Here is a 23,925-nt window from a genome sequence, read left to right on the forward strand (position 1 = left end):
CTATTTACCAAGTACCAAGTGCTGGATCATTCCCAAAGAGCTGGGCAATGAGATCCCAGAAGTAGAGCAGGACAGTGCGAGCTAACTATAGTTGGGAAACTCATTCAACCACTGGGGGCAGCAGTGGAGAATAGTCTGGCTGAGACTCAATCTACTACTGGGGACAACAGTAGAGAATTGCCTAGCTAAGTGCAAAGTGTTCTCTGATGAGGCCTGGATGTTGACTAATGGCCAGAGGTGCCAACTGGACTCCTTTACCTGGTGGGCTGGTCCAGCACTGGGGGCGACTGCGTGTGTCGAGGAGAGGTCAGCTGGGGGGATACCTGGACGATTGGTCATCAAGAGGCCAGAGAAATACAGGACCAAGGTTGACGCAGCAAAGCGACAGCATATGCTCTCATCCCTGACCTGACCTGACCAGAGGACTTAACAGCCATTATTAGGGATGGACAATATTATGGCCCTGATATTATCAGCAGATATTAGTTTGAAAAGGGAATTACCAGTATCAGCAGAAATCAAAATTTCTGCCATAATTTTAAACCAATATTTAGCCTGTGAATACCTGCATATATTGACTGCAAATTTTTTAGCCATTTGTACTAATAAATGTGTATAGTTGTAGGCTGGACCAACAGACCTACACCAGCTGAAGTCTTCTTTTGTTCATTGTCAATTTTTTAACTTCAAAGTGTGTTTTAAGTAAGTTTGTTTCTTTGTTTATCCTTGTACAGTAAAAGGTGTTCAAAGGACTGAAGTTTAGATCTGAGACACATACTTGAGTATCCGTATTGGCTAAAATTGATCTGTAAATATCGGCATATTGGGCATTGGCAAAAAATCCAATATCATTGCATCCCTGGCCGTTATGTCCAAAATGGCTAGGCTTGTCAGTTCACATTGCTCTTTTCCACCTTAGATTGGGCCATCTTTGACTCAAGCACATAGTCTGTGGCATTTCTGGATGTTGTTGATATATGGTGTTCACTTTGCATGGTAGGGTGTTAATTCACATTTGTAGATTAGCTGACAATGGTTTTCTGAAGTGTTCACAGAGTGATGCTCGTACATATCTGCCTGCCCAGGAGTAGGAGAGAAACAGAAATGGTGCACATGTTTTTGAGATTTTGTAGAAACAAAAGAGAAAGGGAAATACAGCACATTTTCAAGTAACAGATAACTTTTCTGTAAAAGTGGCTAAAAACATCTTACCTGAATAGGGGAACTAACCTGTTAGATCACTCGAAACAAATAAAGTGAGTACTCTGAAGCTGCATTTCCACGTTTTTCAGTTCAATTTGGAGTGGTACAAAAATGGATCTGTACAGACCACTTTTTGGCACCATCTGTTGGGGTACCAAATGTACCTATCTCATTCCAAAGGGTAAAGCTGGACACACTTGAGTCCTCTGATTAGTCAGAAGAATCATAACTTCCTGTTTGACACCAGCAATAGACAAACATATAACACACTATGTTTAATATCAAATGGATTTTGTGATAATAATTCCAAAGAGAACCAGCACAAATGCATGATGTTCTCCATTGTTGCCCTTTGTTTACTGTTTTGATGATCAATGTTTACTTTACCAAGCTGGACTGCTTGGTGGAAATGCATCATAAAAGATTACCTTGTAATGTGTCAACCCCCAACACTGGTTAAACTTCATTCAGCAAACACTTAGCAGTGCTGCTTATCTTCTACAGCACCTTGGTGATTGCTGCATTGAAAAAATATAAAATATTACATTCAGTACATGTCTACATACCAATTAGGGGTGATCCCAGTGTTTGGGGATGATGGAGAGGTCAGCAGCACCTCCATTAGCACCGAGAGGTGTTCATTAATTAAAGTGTTACTGATTACAGTAATGCTGCATGCTCCTCTGGGAGTTTCTGAAGAAGCTTGATGCTATAATCACCATTCCTCTCTGTCTTTAAACACAATTTGATTCTCTGTTTGCTGCAGAGAAAATAAGCAGTGTATAATCTTCAAAACATCACCATGCTGCTTTCATTCTGTAGTGCATGGCATAACATCCTCATCCTCCTCTGGCAGAGCTGTGTGCTTAGTGTAGCTGAGTGCTTTTTGTGTTGTTGTATCATAGTATGATGCTTATTAGATTTAACTGCTACCCTCAGGTTGACTCATGTGTCACATGTCATTGCTGTTTGCTTATTTTCTCATTCTCCTCTCTAGAAGTAATGCTGGGAGTTGGCTTCTCTTATGTTTATTCAGATGTAGGTGCTTCGGTAACAGCTGTAAGAGCTGCTGAATGTTGCTCCCAGGTTCAGCCTGGTCTGTTTATTAGATTGTGTGAAGAAAGGAAGAGTCTTAAAGGAGAAAATCATGGAGATTGGCTCGCGGACTACAGCTGTCAGAGCAGAAATTGGATTTCCCACAGAGGAACTGAGCAATTCAGTTTTGTGGCAAAAAGTTGGTAGTAATACAAATTTCCCACCAGGTCTTAAAAGTAAGAATGTGATAATAACAGCGGAATCTAACTTCACTTTGCTCTTTGGGACTAGATAGAGTAGTTAAGTTATTTTATTGTTCTGTAGGTTATCAGCTTACATAGAAACTAAGTGCATGATACATTATAGATTAAAATGTTAATGTAATAGTTTAATGATGGGTTGTCACAATACCAGATTTTTCAAGTAGTAGTCTCTTGAGCTTCAGCCTCTCTGCAGGTGGAGGTTGGTGCTCTCGGAAAAGCACATTTAAAGAATATTAAATCAACTCCTTCACACGGGCAAAAGAAAAGCTGGAGCACATGAGCAACTTAAGGCTGTTTATTCTGGTGCAACTGAACTTTGAACCTGAATAAATTTCCTTAAAGCGACTTATATGCCCCAGTTTTTCTTGGGATTCTTCTCGTGTGAAGAAGTTAGTTGAATTTTCTTTTAAAAAGATACAGTACTAACAATATCATATTGAAACCTTATTTCTATACCACAGCAACAAAAATAGCAGCATGCCACATAGATGGTTTCACATATCTGTGACATAGGAGATATTTCACATCTGTATTTGGGAAGGGCAGAACCTGAAAAAAATCTTAGAGGGTGATCAGATTAACCTCTGGCTTTTATGTTCATTGAAGGCCAATCAGAATTACAATACATTTGACTTAGAAGGCGTGCACCACCGCTGAGGAGTAAACTGCATAACATGAGCTACTAGCAGAAACTGGCAACAGTTGTCGCTGTTCACTTACAGCTGAGCCAAATGGTAAATAAAACTCTGGCCAAAGCAAAGCAACAGAAGAGCAGAAACACCTATTACACCAAGAAAAACTTTCAGTGCACTTCTTTACTCTTCTTTTCATAAAGAAATGTTGTCCAGCTCTGACAAAAGTACTGCTAATAGGGCTGTCAAGACTAATCTCATCAATCTCATCAGGATTAACTTCGATCTACAATAAGTGCACACATTTTTTTTGTTGTTGCAATTAATCACATGCTTCTCCGTCCCTTTCAAAAAACTTCAGTTAAGCTGCGGTGTCCCCTAGCAGTCACAGTGATGTAAAATCAGCCCATGACTGCTCCTTAATGTGTCATTTCACTTAAAAAAATTCCAGACTGCTCAGAAGTCACCTGAACCAGGGGTTGTCAATTTACCTTTTCAATCAATAACAAATTGCTTTTTCCATGGTTAAGTTCATGTTAAAGTTTTCAACTTACATATTAAAGCAACTGTAAGTCAGTTATCTTTAGTTTAAGACTCGTTCTCCTCAAATGACACATATTAGTGTGTTCATTCTTTGACTGGTGACCAATGATTCATATTGAAACTTAGCAAGATGGATCTGCCAGGGTGGCAGACATGGAATCTGGCCAATCCATCAGCTTTGCAAGGTTAATTAAGAATTAATTAACATTTACATTATTTTGTTTTAATTAACATTTATTTTGGGGCTTTCTGCCCTTATTAGAGAGAAATAGGACAGTGGATGAAGCTGGAAACAGGGATGAGAGTGGGAAATGACCTGCAGTGAAGTAGACACAGGCAGGTGCATTTTGAACTCTTGTCTACACATTGGTATTATGATAAGGCAAGGGTTTGTGTGTTCAGTTTGAACTGCGGTATAAATGTATGTATGTAGAGACAAGCACCATCTGCCTCTTGCTGCTCTTCAAAGTAATCTGTAGGCCTTCAGGGGTTTAGCAAGCTTTACTGCCAGGGACCTTGACTCTTTGGATATGAGGTTTATGGATGAGGAGGTCAGAGAGGATTCCTAGGATCTCGCATCAGATTGGAGTAAGAAGAAAGTGTGGAGATGTGTCAGGATGTGTGGAGATGTGTCAGGATAATTGGTGTAGCTCAAAAGAACAGCTGGACGTCAGGGTAATGATGGGATCAGGGTTGCTACTGAGGGCATTATGAGCAGCATAGAGTAGTAATATGGTTATAATAGTCATTTTACATTAATGGTTCTCCCTTCTAGCATTAATAGCTGCCTTTCTGTTTCTCCATGCCCCTCTCTTCCAGGCTAATAAGATATTACCACTTTATCCTTCCTCTCCTCTCTTCAAGACTGCATTGAACCTCACAGAGCAGATCTCATTAATTCCCTGAATGAAAATTATGACAAATCATTCAATTTTTTGCTTCTTTGTAATTGTCCTCAGATATTTTATTCTTTCAATGAATCATAATACACCTGAGATTTTATTCTCTCCTTGTTTTAACTCCTCTACAAGATAACGAGTTGTAACTTTGAAGATCTATGTTGTAGAGCTTTTAGGACTATTATCTTAATTGACACTTCAACTAGTTTTTGGTTCAAACACTTAGGCTACAGATGGAGCAGCCTCACATTTAAAGATGTAAATCAAGATTGGAGTTTTAAAGAATTCAAAATACAGAATCATAAATTGTGCCAGTCTGGTTGAGATAACGGTGTTTTAAGAGGCTGGAAGAGAGATCTTGCCTGAGAGTTTCTGTGTATTTCATTTCCCCTGCTCTTGCTTGTCGTGCCGTTTACTCACTGACATTGTGTGTTCTTTCCAAGCGAGAGTATCCAGGGTTCAGTTGGATCTACTTCAAGGTGAATCTGATGATCACGTTTTTTTTCTTTTATAGCCAAAAACAGTTTGATATGGATTTTGTGAAGTGAGTGTGTCTGACCTTATGATTTGTTTCGTATTGGTTTTTTTTCCTCTTTTTTAACCCTCCTTCATAAAATCTCTCAGCGTGGGTCGGTGCTTCTTAACACTGTCTGGTTTTCCAGGGAAACCTGCCGCCAGACTACCGCATCAGCCTCATCGATATCGGACTGGTCATTGAATACCTCATGGGCGGGGCTTATCGGTGTAACTACACCAGGAAGAGATTCAGAACCCTGTACCACAACCTTTTTGGACCCAAGAGGGTGAGTGAATGAATCCCACCTGCTTAGAAACCCGAATGTTTGAACAAATAAACCCCAAAATGGGGAGAATGTTTAATGAAATGTATTAATGAATCAGTGTTATGGACATACATGTTGAGGTTAAATTGGCCATGATAATGGTGAAATTAATAGCAAGAGCAAATTGATGTTGTACAACTGTTTAATGTATCTAAGGGCAAACTTCCTTTGCTTCTGTAATGTGTACCTGAGCATATGTTATACATTTTTGTTTAATGAGACACAGTTTGATGAGAAAAATACATTCAAACTCAGCAATTGGGATAGTTCATTTTTCTCCTTGGAGAACACTTGATAGTTTACTGAATTTTCTGTTATTAGTTATATCATAACATATATTAAATATATAGGATATATTAACATGAGCTACTTTTATGGTGTAGTTGCAACCAACATATTTGTAGTGTTTGTCATGAAGGTGATGCTCCGAACTTAAGTAGCTCTAGGACTGAATATGAATCTACATGCAATGCCTTTATAAAGTATTCACCCCCTTGGAAATTTTCCGCTTTAATTGATTTTAAAAGTAAATCACAGTAAATGTATTTTTTTTTATATACAAAAGAAGTATAAAAAAACTCTAATGTAATGTTTAATGTCAAAGTCAAAACAGATTTCTACAAAGAAATCTCAGTTAAATAAAATTATGTAATATGAGATAGGTGATTGCATAAATATTCACCCCCTTCAAGTACATATTTGGTAGATGCACATTTGGCTGCAATCACAGCACTGGATGGATAGGTCTCAATCAGGCTTGCACATCTCAATACTTTAGTTTTACTTTGTTGTTCTTTGCAGAATGGATCAAGCTCTGTCAGGTTGTATGAGGATCACGCTGAACAGCTCTGTTCAAATCCAGCCAGAAATCCTTTACTGCAGCAGTTTTTAAAGTGTGAGGCAATATTTGCTTTGTTAACTTCTGCTGTGCATGGAGTAAATTGGAAAGATTTATAGCTGATGTGGAGTCGACTGTTAAATGTAGAATTTTCCTGCATTTTCCATAATGATGCTCAACAGCCACAGAGTTTAATAAGCAAAGATGTACAAGCTAATGACGGCATAATGCTGTTTAAACCCTGGGGTCATATTGAGACAGACACACTAAGTCTAGGGACCAAACCAGGGTTGTTTTTTTGGACAAGAAGTAAAAGGTATTTCAGTCACTGAAGGTAACTGAGACATTGAGGCACTGTAAACACTAACAAAAAAACAGGTTTTTAGCACCAACAATGATCAAAACCAAGTACCAGCCAAGGCTGAAGTTAGAGGATGATCTGCTGTTATGCAATCCTGCATTAACTGCATAGACGCAAACTTATAGTTCTCCCTAAATTAGAGCCTAGAGTACAATAATCAGATAGTATTGGCAGTAAGTTTGTTACTGAAATAAAATATCTGATTGCCTGGGAAAGATGGATGTTTAAAAACACATGCAGACCAAAATATAAAAAATATGAAAATGTTTAGATAAAAATATGGAAAGATGAGACATAAATGTTTGAAAATACAGTTATTTAAGTCATTGTATTTGAGGGTGGGGGTCCATGGAATAAGATATTTTTTTTAGGTGAGGCTCACTTTCCCACACTTTGAAAATCCCTGCTCTATTGGCTTGAACATTCTCCTTCTTATCTTTTCTTTAAACAGTTTCTATGTGGCTCTCTCTGTATGCTTGCTGGAAAAAAATATATTCTCAAGCTGTAGCTATCTTGCAGACTGACTAAGATGGTCCCCCAGGATTTTCCTGTATTTTGCCACATTTATTTTACCCTCTACCTTTTCAAGCCTTCCAGAAGAAGCATCCCCACAGCATTATGCCACCACCATGCTTCACAGTGAGGATGGTTTGTTTGTGGGGATGTGGAGTGTTTGTTGTCTGCCAAAAAAAGTGTCTTGTCTGATGGCCAAAAAGCACCATTTTGGTTTCATCAGACCAAAGAACTTTCTTCCACTTGACCATGGAGTTTCCCAGAGCCTTTTGGTGAACTCTAGTTGAGATTTAATCTGAGTTTTCTTCAACAGTGGCTTTCTCTTTGCCACTCTCCCATAAAGCTTTGACTGGTGAAGAACCCGGGCAACAGTTGTTGCATGCAGAGTCCCTCCCTTCTCAGCTGCTGAAACTTGTAACTCCTTCAGAGCAGTCAGAGGTGTCTTGGTGGTTTCTCTCACTAGTCTCCTTCTTGCATGGTCCGAGGGTTGTTCAGTGCCTTGGAATGTTTTTTGTATCCATCCTCTGACTTACTTTTCAATAGCCTTTTCTCTGAGTTGCTTGGAGTGTTCCTTTGTCTTCCTGGAGTAATGGTAGCCAGGAATACTGATTAACCAGTGACTGGATCTTCCAGACACAGGTGTCTTTATATTGCAGTCACTTGAGACACATTCACTGCATCCAGGTGATCCCCATTTCACTGGTTTGGAGACAGCCATTTAACTGACATATCTGTTTTCACGTTGACATTAAAGAAGTTTTTTGTCTTTTTTGTCAAAAAAGCCTAATTAAGTTGACCATGATTGAGTTATAAGATCAATAAGGGGGTAAAACATCCAAGGGGATGAATACTTTTAATAGGCTCTTTTATAGGCATCTTAGCCTTACAGTAATACAGACAGAAACAACCGTTAAAAAAGACGCATGTTGTGGAGCCGCCTATAAATTCTCACAAATCATTTCCTCCTATGATCAAGTGCCAGTCAAATTGAGAGTGGTCCTCCCGTTTGTTATCCTTCATTTTCATATCAAGAAGAGTGTCAGCTCAGCACTGACTATGTTTATCTTGATGCAGCAAATCATTCATCTAAAATATTGGCTCTTCATCATGTGCCATCAGAACTCCCTCTTACAATATACACACTACATTATAGCCACTACAGACCGTCATCTCACTGATTAGAAGACCCTCAACCAAGGAGGAGGACTAATCATTGAAATCATGTGCTGCAGTGTTTGCTGGCTGTGTCTTTTACAGCATATATTATGCACTTCCCTAATGTATGTGTTCATGATATGTTATGGTGTAAGATGCTCTCATTCTTTTCACACTGTCACAGGTGTGATGAAAAAGAAGTACAGCTGTGTCTGAAACACCATAAATCTGCTTGATGGTGCACCTTTATGTTTGTATGTTTGGTTTGTGTATGCGAGTGTGTGTTTGTGGGTCTTTATGTGCCTGTTTATCTCATAGTCATGTCTGCCTTGGCAGCAACAAAGCAGCTGGAAAGACACAGATAAAGTAAAAACAAAAAAGAGATGAGACCGAGCAAAAAGGCAAATGTGATGAAATAAACGAACAATCGCATACACGCGCACACACACACACACACACACCCCTATGCACATACAAGCACATGTGTTAACTATGAACAAAGCTTGGAAATAGATGCAGATATCAAAATCCCCACAGGAGACCTGTGCTATTTATATCAACTCAGATGATGGCTCATGAATGCATAATTCATACATGCCCTGCTTTAATACAGATACACAGTACTATAGAAATTGCACAAACACACGCTGCTTTAACACATGCAAACATAACACTGTAAGAGATTGTAGCCACACGTATGGCACGCTGTCAATCACACCAGCACAAAATCCCTCATTGTTGTTGCCCTTTTGATAAAATCCTCAAACTCAAAGTGAATAATTTACCATGAAGAAGACTTTTTCTGGTCTCTTGAGAGGAAATGTGTGTTTGCCAGTGTGCGCTGTGTTGTGTTTATAGAGTGACTTACTCTATAAAATGCATCCAACAAAGTCTTGTTTGGTTTGTTTATGTTGTTGTTGCTTTTTCAGCCCAAAGCCCTGAAACTGCTGGGGATGGAGGTGAGTGTTGTTCTCATCAAAGCTGTTATTCAGTCATCCTTTGTCTGATCTTCTCTTCTTATCTGAAACAGTGTTGAATGTAAAGCCAATCTATAGAATACTTTCAGTAAAATAGTTATCAAGTGTGGGCAGTGTGCCTCACAGCCTTTGAAAGGAAGACCTTGGGGCACATTTAATTAGTTTAGCAAGCAATGTATACGCTTTCCAGCTGGATAAAGGCTCAGTGTCAAACACAGTTACTGATATTCACACATATCTGTCTTAAAGTTATTTTTCCTTCACATTGGTCTTTTATGTATAACATTCAAGTATAGCTTTATAACTGTTTAATGGCTCCAGACAGTATAGATGTATTCAACTCTAATGATACATGTCAGAGCAGCCCACTTAGCTGAATAGGAAATGACTGACCCAACAGATTTACATTATACATGTGCTGTGTACTTGTATGTATTCATAGAGTACACACTATGAACTGTTCACATGGTGAAGCTTTTATCACAGCATGTGTGTGTGGTTTCCTCTGAGGTTTTTATATCTAATGTGCATGGCTATCCTTTCCTTGGTGTTTGCCTGTTTTATATCTGTCTTCCTGTCAGTGAGTGTTCTTTCCTTGTCTTTGTCTGTGAAGATCTTACCTTAATGTCCCTTTTTGTAATCTGTTTTATTATTGAATCAGTGAGGCAACCTGGCAAAGACCTAGAATACATTAAATACATTGTTGTCAACTTAAAGTGTTGTGATTTTAAAGATTTTTCCTGTGAAGTATAACTGGATGATTTACTGCCGAACCATTACCATATTTTTATATATCCATGTAATCTTTCTCAAAGCCAACAGTGGTAGAAAAGCCACTGAAATCAATTCCTTAGATCTCTGGAATTGATCAGCTTTCAGTTGTCCTCAATTTGTCAAAATGTGAAATTATTGGAGATCGATGCTGCTGCTGAAATGTCATTTAGACCCTAACTGGTGATATCAGTCCCTCCAGAGACAAGGAGACAACTTGAAGCCTCTAGGACTTAATTTTCCCTCGAAATTATAAGAGAAAAAGTGAAATCTTACAAGATTTTTGCTGTTTGGTGTATCTTGTACACTGCTGAGTGAGGAGGCTGAAGTGTTGGGAGTGCACATCTCCTCGGCCAAAACAAAGATCCAGGCATTTGGGGTTGCCTTGGATGCTGCCATCAAATCTGTGTCTGTGAATGGTCAGAGCCTGGAAGTTGTAGAGTGGTTCACCTACCTTGGCAGCGTATTCCATCGATCTGCTGACTGCAAGATGAGCTCAACCGCAGACTCGTTCCCTGTATCAGAGCATGCAGACGGAATTTGAGTCTTTTGGTCCTTGGTCCTTCTGGTCTTACTATGCTCTTGTGAGGCCTGGATGTTGGCTGATGGCCGACGGTGCTGGCTGGACAACTTTGTGACGACTTTGGGTATCATTGGCATGACCGTTTGTCTAATGCAGATGTGGTCAGGAGAGTGAGGATAGGAAGGGTAAGCTGCCTGTGCTTTTACAGGCATCTAGCGCACTTCCCAAGGCCTGATCTAGCTAACCGCATACTGGGTGCCCAGGACCCATTGAGCTGGTCCAGAGCCCGGGGGGCGACGAGGTGCGTCATGGAGAGGGCAGCTGGGAGGATACCAGGGGCTCGTGCCAACCCTACTATCCGCCTGGACAGTACCTTAGGCCATGCTTATTGCCACATTTACCCCTTACTGCGCCTTAAAGGTGTGGACTATGTTATTCTCTCACCTGATTATTTTCCCCTGGTAATACTCAAAGAAATCCAGAGCATGACCTGGGTTTGTTTCAGTCCTCCTCCCTGCCCAGTGGTGCCCTCAGGCAGCTTACTTGCCACATCTTCACCTTACATCAGCCTCAGTTTTCTGGACCAAACATGCCTAAAAGTCCTGCACAGTTCTCTATACCAGTGTTGTTGAGCATTTAAGGCAATAATTACAGAAACAATCATATAATCCATATCAATAGTCCTAAAATTTGAATGTCTACCTAGCCGTCTCCATCTTTCACCCCACTCATCTTCTTCTGTTGATCTCCATCAGGACGATATGCCAATCCGCAGAGGACGCCAGAAGACCACTCGTAAGCGGGAGGAGGAAGTGGACATCGATTTGGACGACCCTGAAATTAACCACTTCCCTTTCCCCTTCCATGAGCTCATGGTGTGGGCCGTGCTCATGAAGCGCCAGAAGATGGCACTGTTCTTCTGGCAGCATGGCGAGGAGGCCATGGCTAAGGCGCTGGTAGCATGTAAGCTTTGTAAAGCCATGGCACACGAAGCCTCAGAGAATGACATGGTGGACGACATCTCCCAGGAGCTAAACCACAATTCCAGGTGGGTTATATGAAGTATGCATGTATGTAGACACACAGCCAACTCTAACTGTTTCAAACATGATATTTCTGTATGGCATAGACCTGATCTATCTATAAGATTTCTGCATTTAATGATTTATTCAGATATGAGTGGCAGGTCTAGACAAGCACATCTTGCAGTGCTTATGGTCATTTATTCACACACAGCGAGGCCTTCTTCCCTGCAGACTGACCTGTTTTATTCAACTCCCACAGGATTTAAGTGACATATATACAGAGAGTCTAATAAAATGCATTATCTTTAGTAAAAGATATGGATGCTTTTGAGATGAAGGTAACCACCAAGAGATGAAATGCTGGCACAAGAAATGACTGTTAATTAGGGGGAAAAATTCGATTCTGCAAATGATGCACAGCCACATCAACCGCAGCTCCCTGCATACAAACAAACAACCTCTAACACAGATTCAAAAGCCATTCATGCAGCTGGTTATTTAGATCTTACTTTCCACAGAGAATATGGCTGGCTTCTTTGGTGGAGCTTGTTTAACTACATACAGTTTTATAACTCAATTTGTGGTTGTACTGATAGTGTGCCTTTGTATGTGTTAACTCAAGTGATATATGTGGGAATTTGTGTTTTTTATAATGCGTAGAAGCACATACAGTAGTGTTTATGTTCTGTAGGGAATTCCTACTTTCAAAGACATTTACAAGCAGACACACTTTTGAAATATTCACTTTCTATAGTCCATAAAGCAGCAACATTTGCTTTGCCTCTGTGGCGCTATAAGCCCTTGTTTTGTAAATTCTCCAGCTGTGTGAGTCCCTTGTTATACACATTAAACCGCACAGGAAAACCTGCTTCTAGTGTTGTAAGAAATATTGTTCTGCAGTTTGTCAGTGTATGTGCATCTGTGTGTCTATGGGGGAAAGTTCTTTCAGAGGCTGCATCGAAGTAGAAACTAAAACTTAGAGTATTGATTTTTTTCATATTGTGTGTAAGGGAAAGTGCTTTATGTTTTTTTTATTATTATTTAAAAGGTGTGGATTGATGTAATTCTTTTATTTACCTTTTCAAATCTATAAATTGTTTCACTACTTGGCTGAATTTCTCCTGTATGTAACCCCTTGGCTCTGAAATCAGTACTTTGAAGTCTGCATTTTGTTTTCAGCCTGCTGTGAACATACATCATAAACACGAAAACAATCCCTCCTGACTCCTTCACCTTGGAAAACATACTGATAATTACCCATGAGAATTTTTACCCCCTACTCTGTACCCATGTATTCATCTCCTCAAGAAATTAGATATGCTCATCATGTTTAGCCTTGACCATGTCTGCATGCTGTGTTAATATGAAGTATGTTGTTACTGTGTCTAAGTATTTAAATGCTAATTTAATCTCTTTAGAGTGTGTCCAGATGGCCAGTGATTCCTTGACCAGTTTAATCAAATTTGTACAAAGTGTTTTACTGTCTCTGTCCATGTCTCTGTGTGCTTGTATACGTCCTGCATATCATTTTCCAGAGAGTTTGGCCAGCTGGCAGTGGAACTCTTAGACCAGTCCTATAAACAGGACGAGCAGATGGCCATGAAGCTCCTGACGTATGAGCTGAAAAACTGGAGCAACGCCACCTGCCTACAGCTGGCTGTTGCAGCCAAACACAGGGATTTCATCGCTCACACCTGCAGTCAGATGCTGCTGACCGACATGTGGATGGGACGCCTGCGCATGCGCAAGAACTCAGGCCTTAAGGTAAAAGAAGTGGGCCAGTTGTTTGGGTTAGCCTGTGGATATAATAAAGTATACTTACATTTCTTACATTATGAGAGAATCTTCAAAGGGACTACAGGCTTTGTGTTAAAGAGGCGGGGTGGTGCTGGAAACATGAATCCCCTCAGACTCCCTGTGAAAAGTTGGACACTGAAAGTAATGAGAGCAACCTTCACCTCCCTGAGAAACTGCTGTAGATATGGCCCAAATCACTCTGCATAGTGGCTCACAGAAAAGTGGAGAGCAGTTGTGCATGGAACCAGGTGGTGTATGTGGAAATACAGGGATGTGAAGCATGAGATAATTGCTGATCACTTTTTCATGGGAAACTTGAGATTCAAGGGTTGCTTTGAACATGATGCACCCATATTGGAAGCAGGCCCACTAGTATTGGCATAAAGCAGATATATAAATTGTATATAATATTGGCATGTGTCCTTGTAAGAGCAACAAGAAAATGCAGTAGCACTGATATGCATAGCTTTTGCACAAGGCAGTGAAATGTTTGATTTCATCTGTAATGAGTAAAACCCCTCACACATTCTTTTTGAATATCAGCCTTAGAAATCCATTCTCCTTCAGGCACTAATTGGAAATAATTCAGAGCTTTGCAGTGAAATAGAAGTGTCCCAAACTTTATAGACACAGCACAGAACAATTAACCATGTCCTTGGTAAATCTCTTTCACCTCAAAATATGAAGAAACAGCCTTTAGTTAAGATAACTGATCTGCTGTTCAGTGAATGTCTTGAATGTCCTTGTTAAAACATTTGACCCACACTGCACCCTCGAAAAAGGCAGCTTTTATTCTAACAAAGTTCTCCTAATTAGGAATTAACAAGCTAAAGCTGCAAGGTCTCTAGTCAAAGAGGTTTTAACTGTGGTTTGAACATGATGACTCACTTTTCAGTAATGAAGAGAATGAGAGCAGCAGAGGGTGAAAAGTAGACATGTCACCACTGACTGTTTGTAGGAGGCTAGGACTCTGAAGACAATAAGAATCTGTTTACTATTACATTTCCATCTTAGTCTGCTTCTCTGTAAGCTAGCCCTTTAATTCTTTTTTGTTGCTGTTTTCATTTATTCCTGGGGTTTTGGAAACTCTTCCTATTACAGTCCCCTGATTACAAAGGACTTGTCTTTTTTGTTGTATTTTTGCAGCATTTTTCATCGTAATAAAAACATCTCTTGTTTTTATTACTTCTCTTTCTTTTAATATCCAACAGTTCCCTTCTCAAAATCTTTGTCACTTGGTTCTTCTCTCCACTTGTAGCATCCAGCATATCTGTTGTTTAATCAAGCCAGAAAGTGGAGCGCAAAGGATGTAGGTATGCGAAGGGCTGATGGTAACTCCCGCTTCCCCTCACTCTGCTCCACAAAAACTACACCTTTTTACCTTTAAGAACTATCGTTTGGAACCGTCACATGTCCATGGCGGTGTTGAGTCTTCTATCACTGCAATACAGCAAAATTTACAATATCATTACATATCTGGTAAATTAATAATTCTGGTGAATTTATGTAGACGAAATCATGCATCTTGAGAGAGGCTGTGCTGTCTCTCAGGTTGCTTGTGGTGCTGTAGAGGAGGGAGAGAAAGAGGTTAAGGATCATCTAGTTAAGGAGGTTTATTGACCTGTTTTTGACCTGTTAGGAATGTAATGAATGTCTGAGTGTCAAAGTTCCTGTCCTGGTTTTACTTGTTTTGCATAAGCCTACAAAGTGTTCCCTTAAACCAGAGGTGGCAGAAGAACTGACCCCAGTTATCAAAGAAAACCTGGAAACGGTGCTCGTCATTTTTAACATCCTGGCTTATGTGATGAGCATCCTTTAGAGTTGAGGGGAGAGGTTTCATTCACGACTGGCGGTTGAGTTTTGAGCAGTTTTTGCTCATGTGGGTTTCCCAACATCTGGTTGAGGTATGATAGGAGGCAGCTGCTTGGATCAGAGAGGGTTCAGTTATTTATAATGAAGATTTGCCCAAGGAGTTGCTGAAGGGACCTCTGAATTCACACCAATTCATACTTAAAAAGGAGACAGGATGGCTAGCCTCTTGGAGCTGGGGAGGCAAGAAGTGCTTTAAGTTGTGTTTGGACCTTGCAGGAATGAAGCCCAAAGCTAAAGCAAACTCATAGTAGCAGAAAGACAAAAAGGAAACCACAAGTGAAATAAATAATATCAGCTTCCCACAGGAGTTTGAGACATACAGCAAAGAAAATTGTCAAAATTTGAGTTGCTTCAGTCGTGAGAGCTTCCACCTCCACAGAACTCGCCCATTAGAATTTGGAGGCTAACAAAGAACTATGAATGGCTAAGTGAGTGCATTGATTTCTTCACACATCAGTAGGTCATTATTGACATCTCTGCTTTCTGCCCCTTGACATGACTGATGATTGGAAAAGCTGAGATCACTTTCTGTACTGCTGGGGTTGTAATTGTATCTCTCTCTACTTCCCCTGTGTCAGCCTTTAACTCCTTTTGTATTTTCAGTCATTTTCCTTTACCATCTGACTTTAAAGACAGTTTTTAATAACATAAATGGTTTCACTTATTCTTTTCATAAAGTGGGTGTGTACTTTTTAGGCCGAGATCAATGCAAAAAAAAAGATTAGTTTTCAACTGAAATGCACTCAGCTCTACACCCTCTTCAAACCGTGCTACTTTTTATAGTTTCCCTGAAATGTATGTGAACTATTTACAGACAGCATGCCTGCCTGCTTTATCTGCTTCTAGTGTGTGTTCCTCTCATCTATCATGGCGGCCTAGTACCCTTGCAGTCTGTCTGCTGGACTAATGCTTTTATAATTGACTGCCTCGATGAGAGCCCTTGCCTTCGCTGTCATAGATACCAGAGCTTTGTCATTTAGCAGTGCACAGGCCAGGGCATGAAGTTTAAGGGGTTTACGAGGGTGAATTTATGTTGTGTGAGTTTAAAATGTCTGTGTTGCGGTCCAATTACGAAGGCCTATGTTTTCCAATTTTCTCAGAGCTGGTTTGCTAAACAGTAAATCTTCATCTCGTGTTGCTTTCAGTCCTCCTCTCTAACTTCCCCCATCTTCCAAACCTGCTTCCCGCCTTTCTTATAACCCAGGTGATCTTAGGGCTGCTCCTGCCACCATCCATTTTGAGTCTGGAGTTCAAGAACAAGGACGAAATGTCCTACATGCCACAAGATCAGGAGGCCTACCTACAGGAGAAGGAGGAAGAGGAGCCAGAGAAACCCGTCAAGGAGAAGGAGGAGGAAGACATGGAGTTCACAGTAAGATCTTACTGTGAGACGCAGTACAACTCCGTGGTGAGAGAACCCACCTCAGCCCCGCATCTTAGAATCGATACGCATAATCAAATATTAGATGGCACACATTTATTTTTACATGATAAAAGTGGTTAAAGAACACATAGCTGAGATCTGTGTCTCATGTGGGCAAGTTTCATACAGTATATACATATGCACAGTTTTCTACACATACTTGTTTCTCTATTCAGGCCAACTGGACCCTTCCAGTTAAACCGGCCTTGACTGTTTCTTGTCATCTCAACAAAGACATAGTCGTGGAGTTGTAGCGTCTCAGTCTGTTGCTGCTTGTGGGTTCCCTCGTGTTTGTTTCTCCCTCTTTCTTTCTCCTTCATTTCTCTCTGCCTCTCCTCTCGCCCCTTTTGTTCTCTGCCCAGCTCTCCCTCTTTTTTTCGTTCTTTTGCTCCCTTTCCTTTCTCTCTTTCTCCTTCTCTCCAAGCTCAGTTCTGGTTGAGGTACAGTACTGTATGCGAGCCGATTGCTGCCCCTCACTCTCTCCCATCGTTGATGGCTTGCTGCAGCACACCACTCAGCATGTCGGCTGCTGCTGAGCATGGGAGGCCCAGGCTTTTGCATTATATAACCTTGTCCGCCTGCTGCTGCAGAGCTTAAATCATGCAGAGTCTGAGCACCTTCTCCCTGCTCACAGTGGAAGAGATAGTCCATCTGCATAGACATGGATGTACAGCAGGATTAGGACTCGTTCAGTTTCAATCTAATCAAGTCTGGAGACCATACCAAGATCCAGTTTGTGTGTTAAAATCAGGATTGGAATTTGGAAGGTAATTTTAATACACAAGCAGGAACTCAGGTTGTCCCATTACCTGATTGAACTGAAGCCGAACGCCTCTTAGAACCACTGTACATACTCTCCATTTGCATAAAGCATAGCCAGCAAGCCAGCGCAAAGACCCACAAAAGGGGCAGCTTTGCACATGTTGTCCTTGAGGCAGTGTGGTGTTAAACAAACAGCCCGTCTGCCAGGGGATGCATCTGCAATGAGCCCTTTTCTCTGTTCTGGCTTCTGACTGTACAAATGCACTTCCAGAGACCTATGAATCACACTGAGATTCATACAGATAAATACGGACTGGTGTACCACAGAGGGAGATTGTATTGTCACAGGCTCAGATGCTTTAGATAAACCACACTGTGATGAATGTTACAGCTTTTGTGATAGCTGGTGTCCACTTGCTGATCGCATAATGTGCATGTCTGGTACAGTCAAGGCATGGTGTGATTTACACCCTGGCATCTGAATCTCTTCACCCCAACGGCCATATTTCTGTGTGCCCTCGACTAAGCTTCAACTTTACATGTTTCACATATTTAGAAGAAAAATCCCTACATCACTCCCTGATTCCTTCTCCGGTTTCCAATAATTTGTAGTTGTTGAGTGATTGTATCCCTGTTGTACCCTTTTAATGATCTGGTAAATGAAACAAACTCCAGATCATGTGTTTTGTGTATCTGGTCAGACTTTCACACATTTTGTCTTTGCCTTGGTCTGTCAAAGTTTTACAAAAGCTGAGTGCAGTGACTACATGGTCAGTAAAGTTAGGAATAAAGGGTATTAAGTAGGGGTGTGACGAGATCTTGTGCTTCAAGATCTTGTGAGATTGAAATGTCACAAGATTTCTCATCGAGGTGAAAACTGTCTCGCAAGATCAATAATGCACAGACAACAAGAGCAGCAGCTCCCATGACAGAAAACAACACTAAACTGGATATTACAAAGATGCTTCTGACACTGTGAAACTGTTGGCTTGACATCCAGTGGAGAAATGAAGCTGATCCATGACTGGTTCAGATCAACGCTCCCACTCCCTCCTCCTACTCTGTGTACCTTAATAGGAGCCGCGATGATCTACAAAATATAAGGTCATCATTATCATGTGAAATGATTAAATGCTGCCGCCAAAACCTTTGCAGTCTGTGTGAGGAGAATACAGTGTTTATTTAGTTAGTGTATACTTGCAGACTTGCTCATAGTGTTGCTGTTTGTTACTTTGTAGCTTTGATTCAATCGATGCTTCATCATTTCTTTTCCTCAGCTCACTGTGTGAGTCAGTCACTCATCTATCAGCTGCTGGCTGCACAAAACATCAGTGAGAAACTCCACCTATGTAGTGTAACAGACCGTTGTAGAGGCCTACTGCAGCGGTAAATTGAACTTTGTTTGCTCCAGAAAACAAAGTCATATCCCTGAATAAACACTCCCTGTCATTTGTCTGACAGCACACAGAGCAGAGACACACACTTGCTCATCCACGCACACACACATTAATGTGCATGCTCATGTCATGTCGAACAATGTCAAAGCTCATATGAGAAAAAAAGACTGCAAAATCAATAAAATAATCAATTTCTGTAAAAATTACAGCAATCATGTTACTGACAGAAAAATTTCTTTTGAGTTTTTTAAATACAGATTTCTTTCAAGGGGATGAGAAATAGTTAAGTTATACTAAAGCAGCTTTTTATATTTCAGTATGGTTTAAACAGTTTTCAAAATACTTCCAAAATAATTAAAATGTTTCTATTATTATTGTCCTTGTAGCAATAAGTGCATAGTGTAGTAAATTAAAGATGTGGTAGATTATTAAAATGCATTTGATTTGATTTGAAGAGCTGTTGAAATGCAGTGTGAGTCAGAGTTAGACAAGACAAACTTTATGTAAGCACTGATACCCTATTCAGTAAAAGATTATTTGTTTAAACACTTGTAAATATTAAACAAAGCAATTCAGTAATTGCTTTGCATTTGTGACTTTCAGTTGTATCAAAGACACATTTTCCTCTCTTGTATTTTGTTCCAAAATTGAAAAAAAGAGTAAAATTTCATGTCGTCTCATTCTTGTAGACCCAGATCTCATCTTGTAAGATAAGAGTCTCATCACACCCCTATTTTTATGTTTTCAAACTAGGTGATTACTATGAAACAGATAGAAAGGTACTAATGCTCTCGTTTGTGTCTTTTTAGGGTGATAATTTTACCCAAACAATCAGAACTAGCATAAACAGCACATACGGCTCAATCTCTTACGATAACATACTTGAAGCACTGAATTTCAGTTAGAGTTTGTCAGAGTTAGAGTAAGTCAGAGTTTGCCAATTTTGCTGTTTTGTTCATCCTTTTTTGTGAGGTTTTTTTGTTTGTTTGTTGTTTTTTTCTTTTAGTTTTTTTTTTTTTTTTTTTAATTTTTCATTCCTTGGTTTCCAACCTGGGGTCCAGGACGCCCTTAGGGGGACACCAGAGATTTCAGAGCAAGGCTCTCTCTAATCTGAGGCACTTCAAGTAAGATTTGCACATACTGACTAAAATCATGATAAAACACTTGTGAATCATTCGTACAAAGGTAAGAGCATGTTTATTTAAGGCTATTTTGTTTGTATTTAAACAAAATAGCCTTGATTCTTATACGCAAGTATGGGGGTCTCGAAGTAAAAAGGTTGGGAACCACTGTTTTAATTTATGGAAAACAAAAAAGAACTCTACAGTAGCTAAATTTAGCTTTACTAAGGCTAACAGGTAGCATTCACTTGATGTAGCTGCAACTGTCTTTTGCTTTTAGAGGTAGAGAGAGTTGTAAGTATGGTGAAGACTCTTTCACCTCAAAGACTGCCAAGGAGAAACTATGTTTAGATTAGTTTTTAGTTCTTGAAGCCAATAAGAATAGAAAGACAAGCAGGTTATAACTTAAATTAGAGCAGGTGTGTAGTTACTGCATTCTGCCTTTGTGGGACAGATTCCCTTTTTGACGTACAATACAATCCCATGAATGAACTCCCTCAGAGGTCTGGTTTTGCTTTGACATTAAGCCCATGACCCATAAAACAGTGGGCTTTGAACCCTCTCTCATGGATAAGGAAATGTGTCACAGATCAAAATGAAATATCTATGTCTTATCTTTCTATCTTTCCTTTTTTCTGTCTTCTTTCTTTCATTATCTCGTCTTTTTTTTCTGCTTCTTTGTTGTCTGAGACACAATCCATGAGTGTCTGTGTCTGTGTCATACTGTGCCAACCAGCCTTCACCCAACACTTCACATCAAACACATTCACATTATGGAATGATTACATTGCCCGTGCTTGCTTCTTTGAAGATGATGTTAAACTGTGCAGTAGCCGTATTGTAACTCCTTCCCCCTTTTCCTTTTTTGTTCTTTTTTATTTGTTTTCTACTCTTCCCATCCCACACCTTCCTTCCACGTACTTGTCTTTATCTCCATCTTTATCTGTCTCCTCCACACCTCCTCCTCTTTCTTTCAATCTGCCATATTCTCCCTCTTCCTGCTCTCTCTCTATCTCCCTCGCATCTTTCTCTCCTTCCTCCCTCGCTCCATGTGGGGTTTGCATTCCCCCAGGCAATGCTGGGTAAGGTAACCAGTGAGACGTCAAGAAAGAAGGACGTCGAGGAGGTTCAGAACCGCCACCGCCTCATACCCATGGGACGCAAGATATACGAGTTCTACAACGCTCCGATTGTCAAGTTTTGGTTCCATACGGTCAGTGTCAGCCTCAGCAGCACCACCCACACACACTCCGCTTCCTGTTGGCACTGTCAGAGCGTACTGTATTTTCTGCAACCGCATCTATTCCTGGTTCCCTGCTGTTAGCATCTCCTGCCTGGGTGCCTCTATTGTCATTAACCTCCTGTTCCACCCTGTTATTACCCCGCTTTACTGTAGATGGAAAGTTTGTTTTGAAGGAGATTGAGAGTCTTTTAGAAGACACATGGTGAGAAAAGTGGAAGGGAGTTGGGGAGAGAAAGATTTTTATTAGCACTGAAACCTTTGAGTCACAGCTTATGCCACAGGTTGAACTTTTGCAACAAGTAAATATTACATGATTTTGTTTTGGAGTGTTTTCATGCGTGGGAAAGTGTTTATGATGTGTATCTTTACCTCTCTATACATCCCTTTTCTAACTCTAGATGTCCTTACAGTCTGCATATAGCTTGAGTTTTGAGTGCGTGACTGAAATGTTGATATAAGCCGATGTATTGTTTTATAAGCTGTGTCCTGGGCTCCTTCAATTTGCTTGCCCAGTGAAAACATCTCTTACTATCACCAGCAGGGATTTCACTGTTTATTTTTGCTGAGCAGATATCTTTACTGCCTTTTGTTTCATCCTGTTTTTCTTTTCTCTCTTTGTCTTCTGTCCTCACGTCTCCTCTCTGCCCTTCAGGTTAAAGAAAAAATAATCCACTGTGAATTTTATTATTGTGCGTAAACAGCAGATGGGTTTTCCAGGGATCCAAATGTAGAAGTTACCTGGCTAGATTTGTATTAAAACCTGGCCTGCTTAAAGTTTAATAAGTCAGCGTTATCACTCCAACCATATGCTATGCTATGCTGTGCATGTGAGACTGATGGAAACAGTCACGTATGTTTTGAGCTACTTTAGCTGCTTACTTCCCTTAAATGTTTGATTTAAGCACAAGCTGAAGAAAAAACATTCCTCGTCTATTTGCTGTTCCTTAATCTCTACATACAGATTCTACATAAATGTAGAATTTGTACACAAGGGTTGTGATTTTCAGAATGCTAAGTGCTCTGATTTCTATTTATAGTAAGAAGAGTATTGACCAATCCCGTATCAACAGACCTTGATGTATCCAGGTAAACCCTCCATATAACCAATAATTAACCAAGCTTTATCAGTGCTCCCATTTCTGCACACTAAATATGAACTAAATATACAAAATTAATGATGAGTGAAGACTCAGAAGACTTCTTATGAAGATTTATTTGTCTTTATAAAAAGATATTTACATAAAAGTACAGCTAACAGTCCATCATACATCAAACATTTAAACTGAGCCACAAATCTGACACGGTATGGTCAAAGCCACATTCCCTCGACAACTGAAATACAGCAGAAATGATCCAACCAACCTCCATTCAAAAACCAAGCATTTTAAATAGAAATGCACAATATTATCAGCTAGGGGTGTGACAAGATCTCGTGCCACAAGATTTCTTATTGAGGGGGAAACTATCTCGCAAGTTTAATATTGCACAAGCACCAGGAGCAGCAGCTGTCATGACAGAAAACAACACAAAACTGGAAATTACAAAGATCACAAAGGTGCTCCTGGCAAAAAGAGGTCAAAATGCTAAACATATATTTAGCACTGCTTTTTGACTGAAAATCTACATTTCTTAAAATGATGTGGTAAACTGCTGAGGTAAGTCTGTTCTAGTAATGGTTTTTAATGCTTCCTGAAACCAAAACTGCTTCTGAGTTTCAGTATCCGCTCCTGCAAAATGTACGTTCTGCTTCTGAGTGACAGTAAAACAAATACAGCACTTTCAACCACATTCCCCCCGCACATGAGAATTTGTACATTTCAGTGTAAAATTCCACATATTAAAGCAGCTTTTACCTGATATTCAAAGATGCATCTTTCTCCCATTTCTGTTTGACATATTCTGTTGTGTGTAACTTCTTTTTCATCAGAATGTTATGGAGTTTAGAAATAATTCCCTAATTTGAATAATTTTGGTAAGCACCTATAAATGACTTCAGTATTGGATCCCCAAGGTTTGTTTCATTTCTTATACTATGATCATAATAATTTCAGACCTTAAGATATCTGTTAAATCTGCTTTTCAATACCGTATTTCTCTTTAAATTTTCAAAGTCTTTAAATTGACCTTTTTGTGTTTAAGACAGGAATTATGTTATTCCTTTTGTGATCCATGGCTTAAATTTGTAATCCATTTTATAAGATTTTTGGTGCACCACTGGATCATTTTTATTTTGACATGTGGTGTATACTCTTCTCTTACTAATCTACAGATTTTTAACTGGAGCCATTTTTAATTATGTAGTTTAGTTTAGAACTTGTCATAGCAGCCCAAACACTGTTGAACATGCCTATTCAGTCTCAGAAGGCATCGAATCAAAACTCTGTCTCAGAAATGTCAGATCTTTGATTTAAACCAAGGACTGTCCCGCACATGATTTAGAAAAAAAATGCCTAAAATAGATCTTGAATACATTTGTGTAAGCTCTGTTTGTCTAATCTTTAGATAGTTATGCTTTCATAGTGATCAGAATTTTATCTACCCTGAATCATAATGAGCCACAGTGCAGATATAGGTGAAGCAAAATTGAAAGTGGATAGCTGCCATGCATTAAAATAGATAAAACCACAGGAGACGTATAATGGACATTTTCAGGACAAGCTTGGAGATACACCAGTCAGGTGGCTTGACATCTATTATCAGATCTGAAAAGCTGCATAAAGGGAGAGATGT

At 39.8% G+C, this 23,925-nt stretch overlaps 1 protein-coding gene across 3 annotated transcripts in view; it reads left to right on the forward strand.

Annotated features, from left to right (window-relative positions):
- trpm3 (transient receptor potential cation channel, subfamily M, member 3) overlaps positions 1-23,925 on the forward strand; it is a 221,716-nt gene that overhangs the window by 180,269 nt on the left and 17,522 nt on the right. For 2 of the 3 annotated variants that reach the window (XM_041787643.1, XM_041787644.1), the window contains exons 13-18: positions 5,238-5,378; positions 9,214-9,243; positions 11,311-11,603; positions 13,116-13,344; positions 16,454-16,657; positions 21,025-21,165. In XM_041787643.1, the coding sequence (XP_041643577.1) occupies positions 5,238-5,378; positions 9,214-9,243; positions 11,311-11,603; positions 13,116-13,344; positions 16,454-16,657; positions 21,025-21,165 (1,038 nt within the window). Of the gene's footprint in view, positions 1-5,018; positions 5,055-5,237; positions 5,379-9,213; positions 9,244-11,310; positions 11,604-13,115; positions 13,345-16,453; positions 16,658-21,024; positions 21,166-23,925 lie in introns of all 3 variants that reach the window. The other variant, XM_041787645.1, reaches the window with a different exon arrangement.

The sequence above is a fragment of the Cheilinus undulatus genome, linkage group 5, assembly GCF_018320785.1.
Source record: "Cheilinus undulatus linkage group 5, ASM1832078v1, whole genome shotgun sequence".
In the NCBI taxonomy this organism is placed as follows: domain Eukaryota; kingdom Metazoa; phylum Chordata; class Actinopteri; order Labriformes; family Labridae; genus Cheilinus; species Cheilinus undulatus.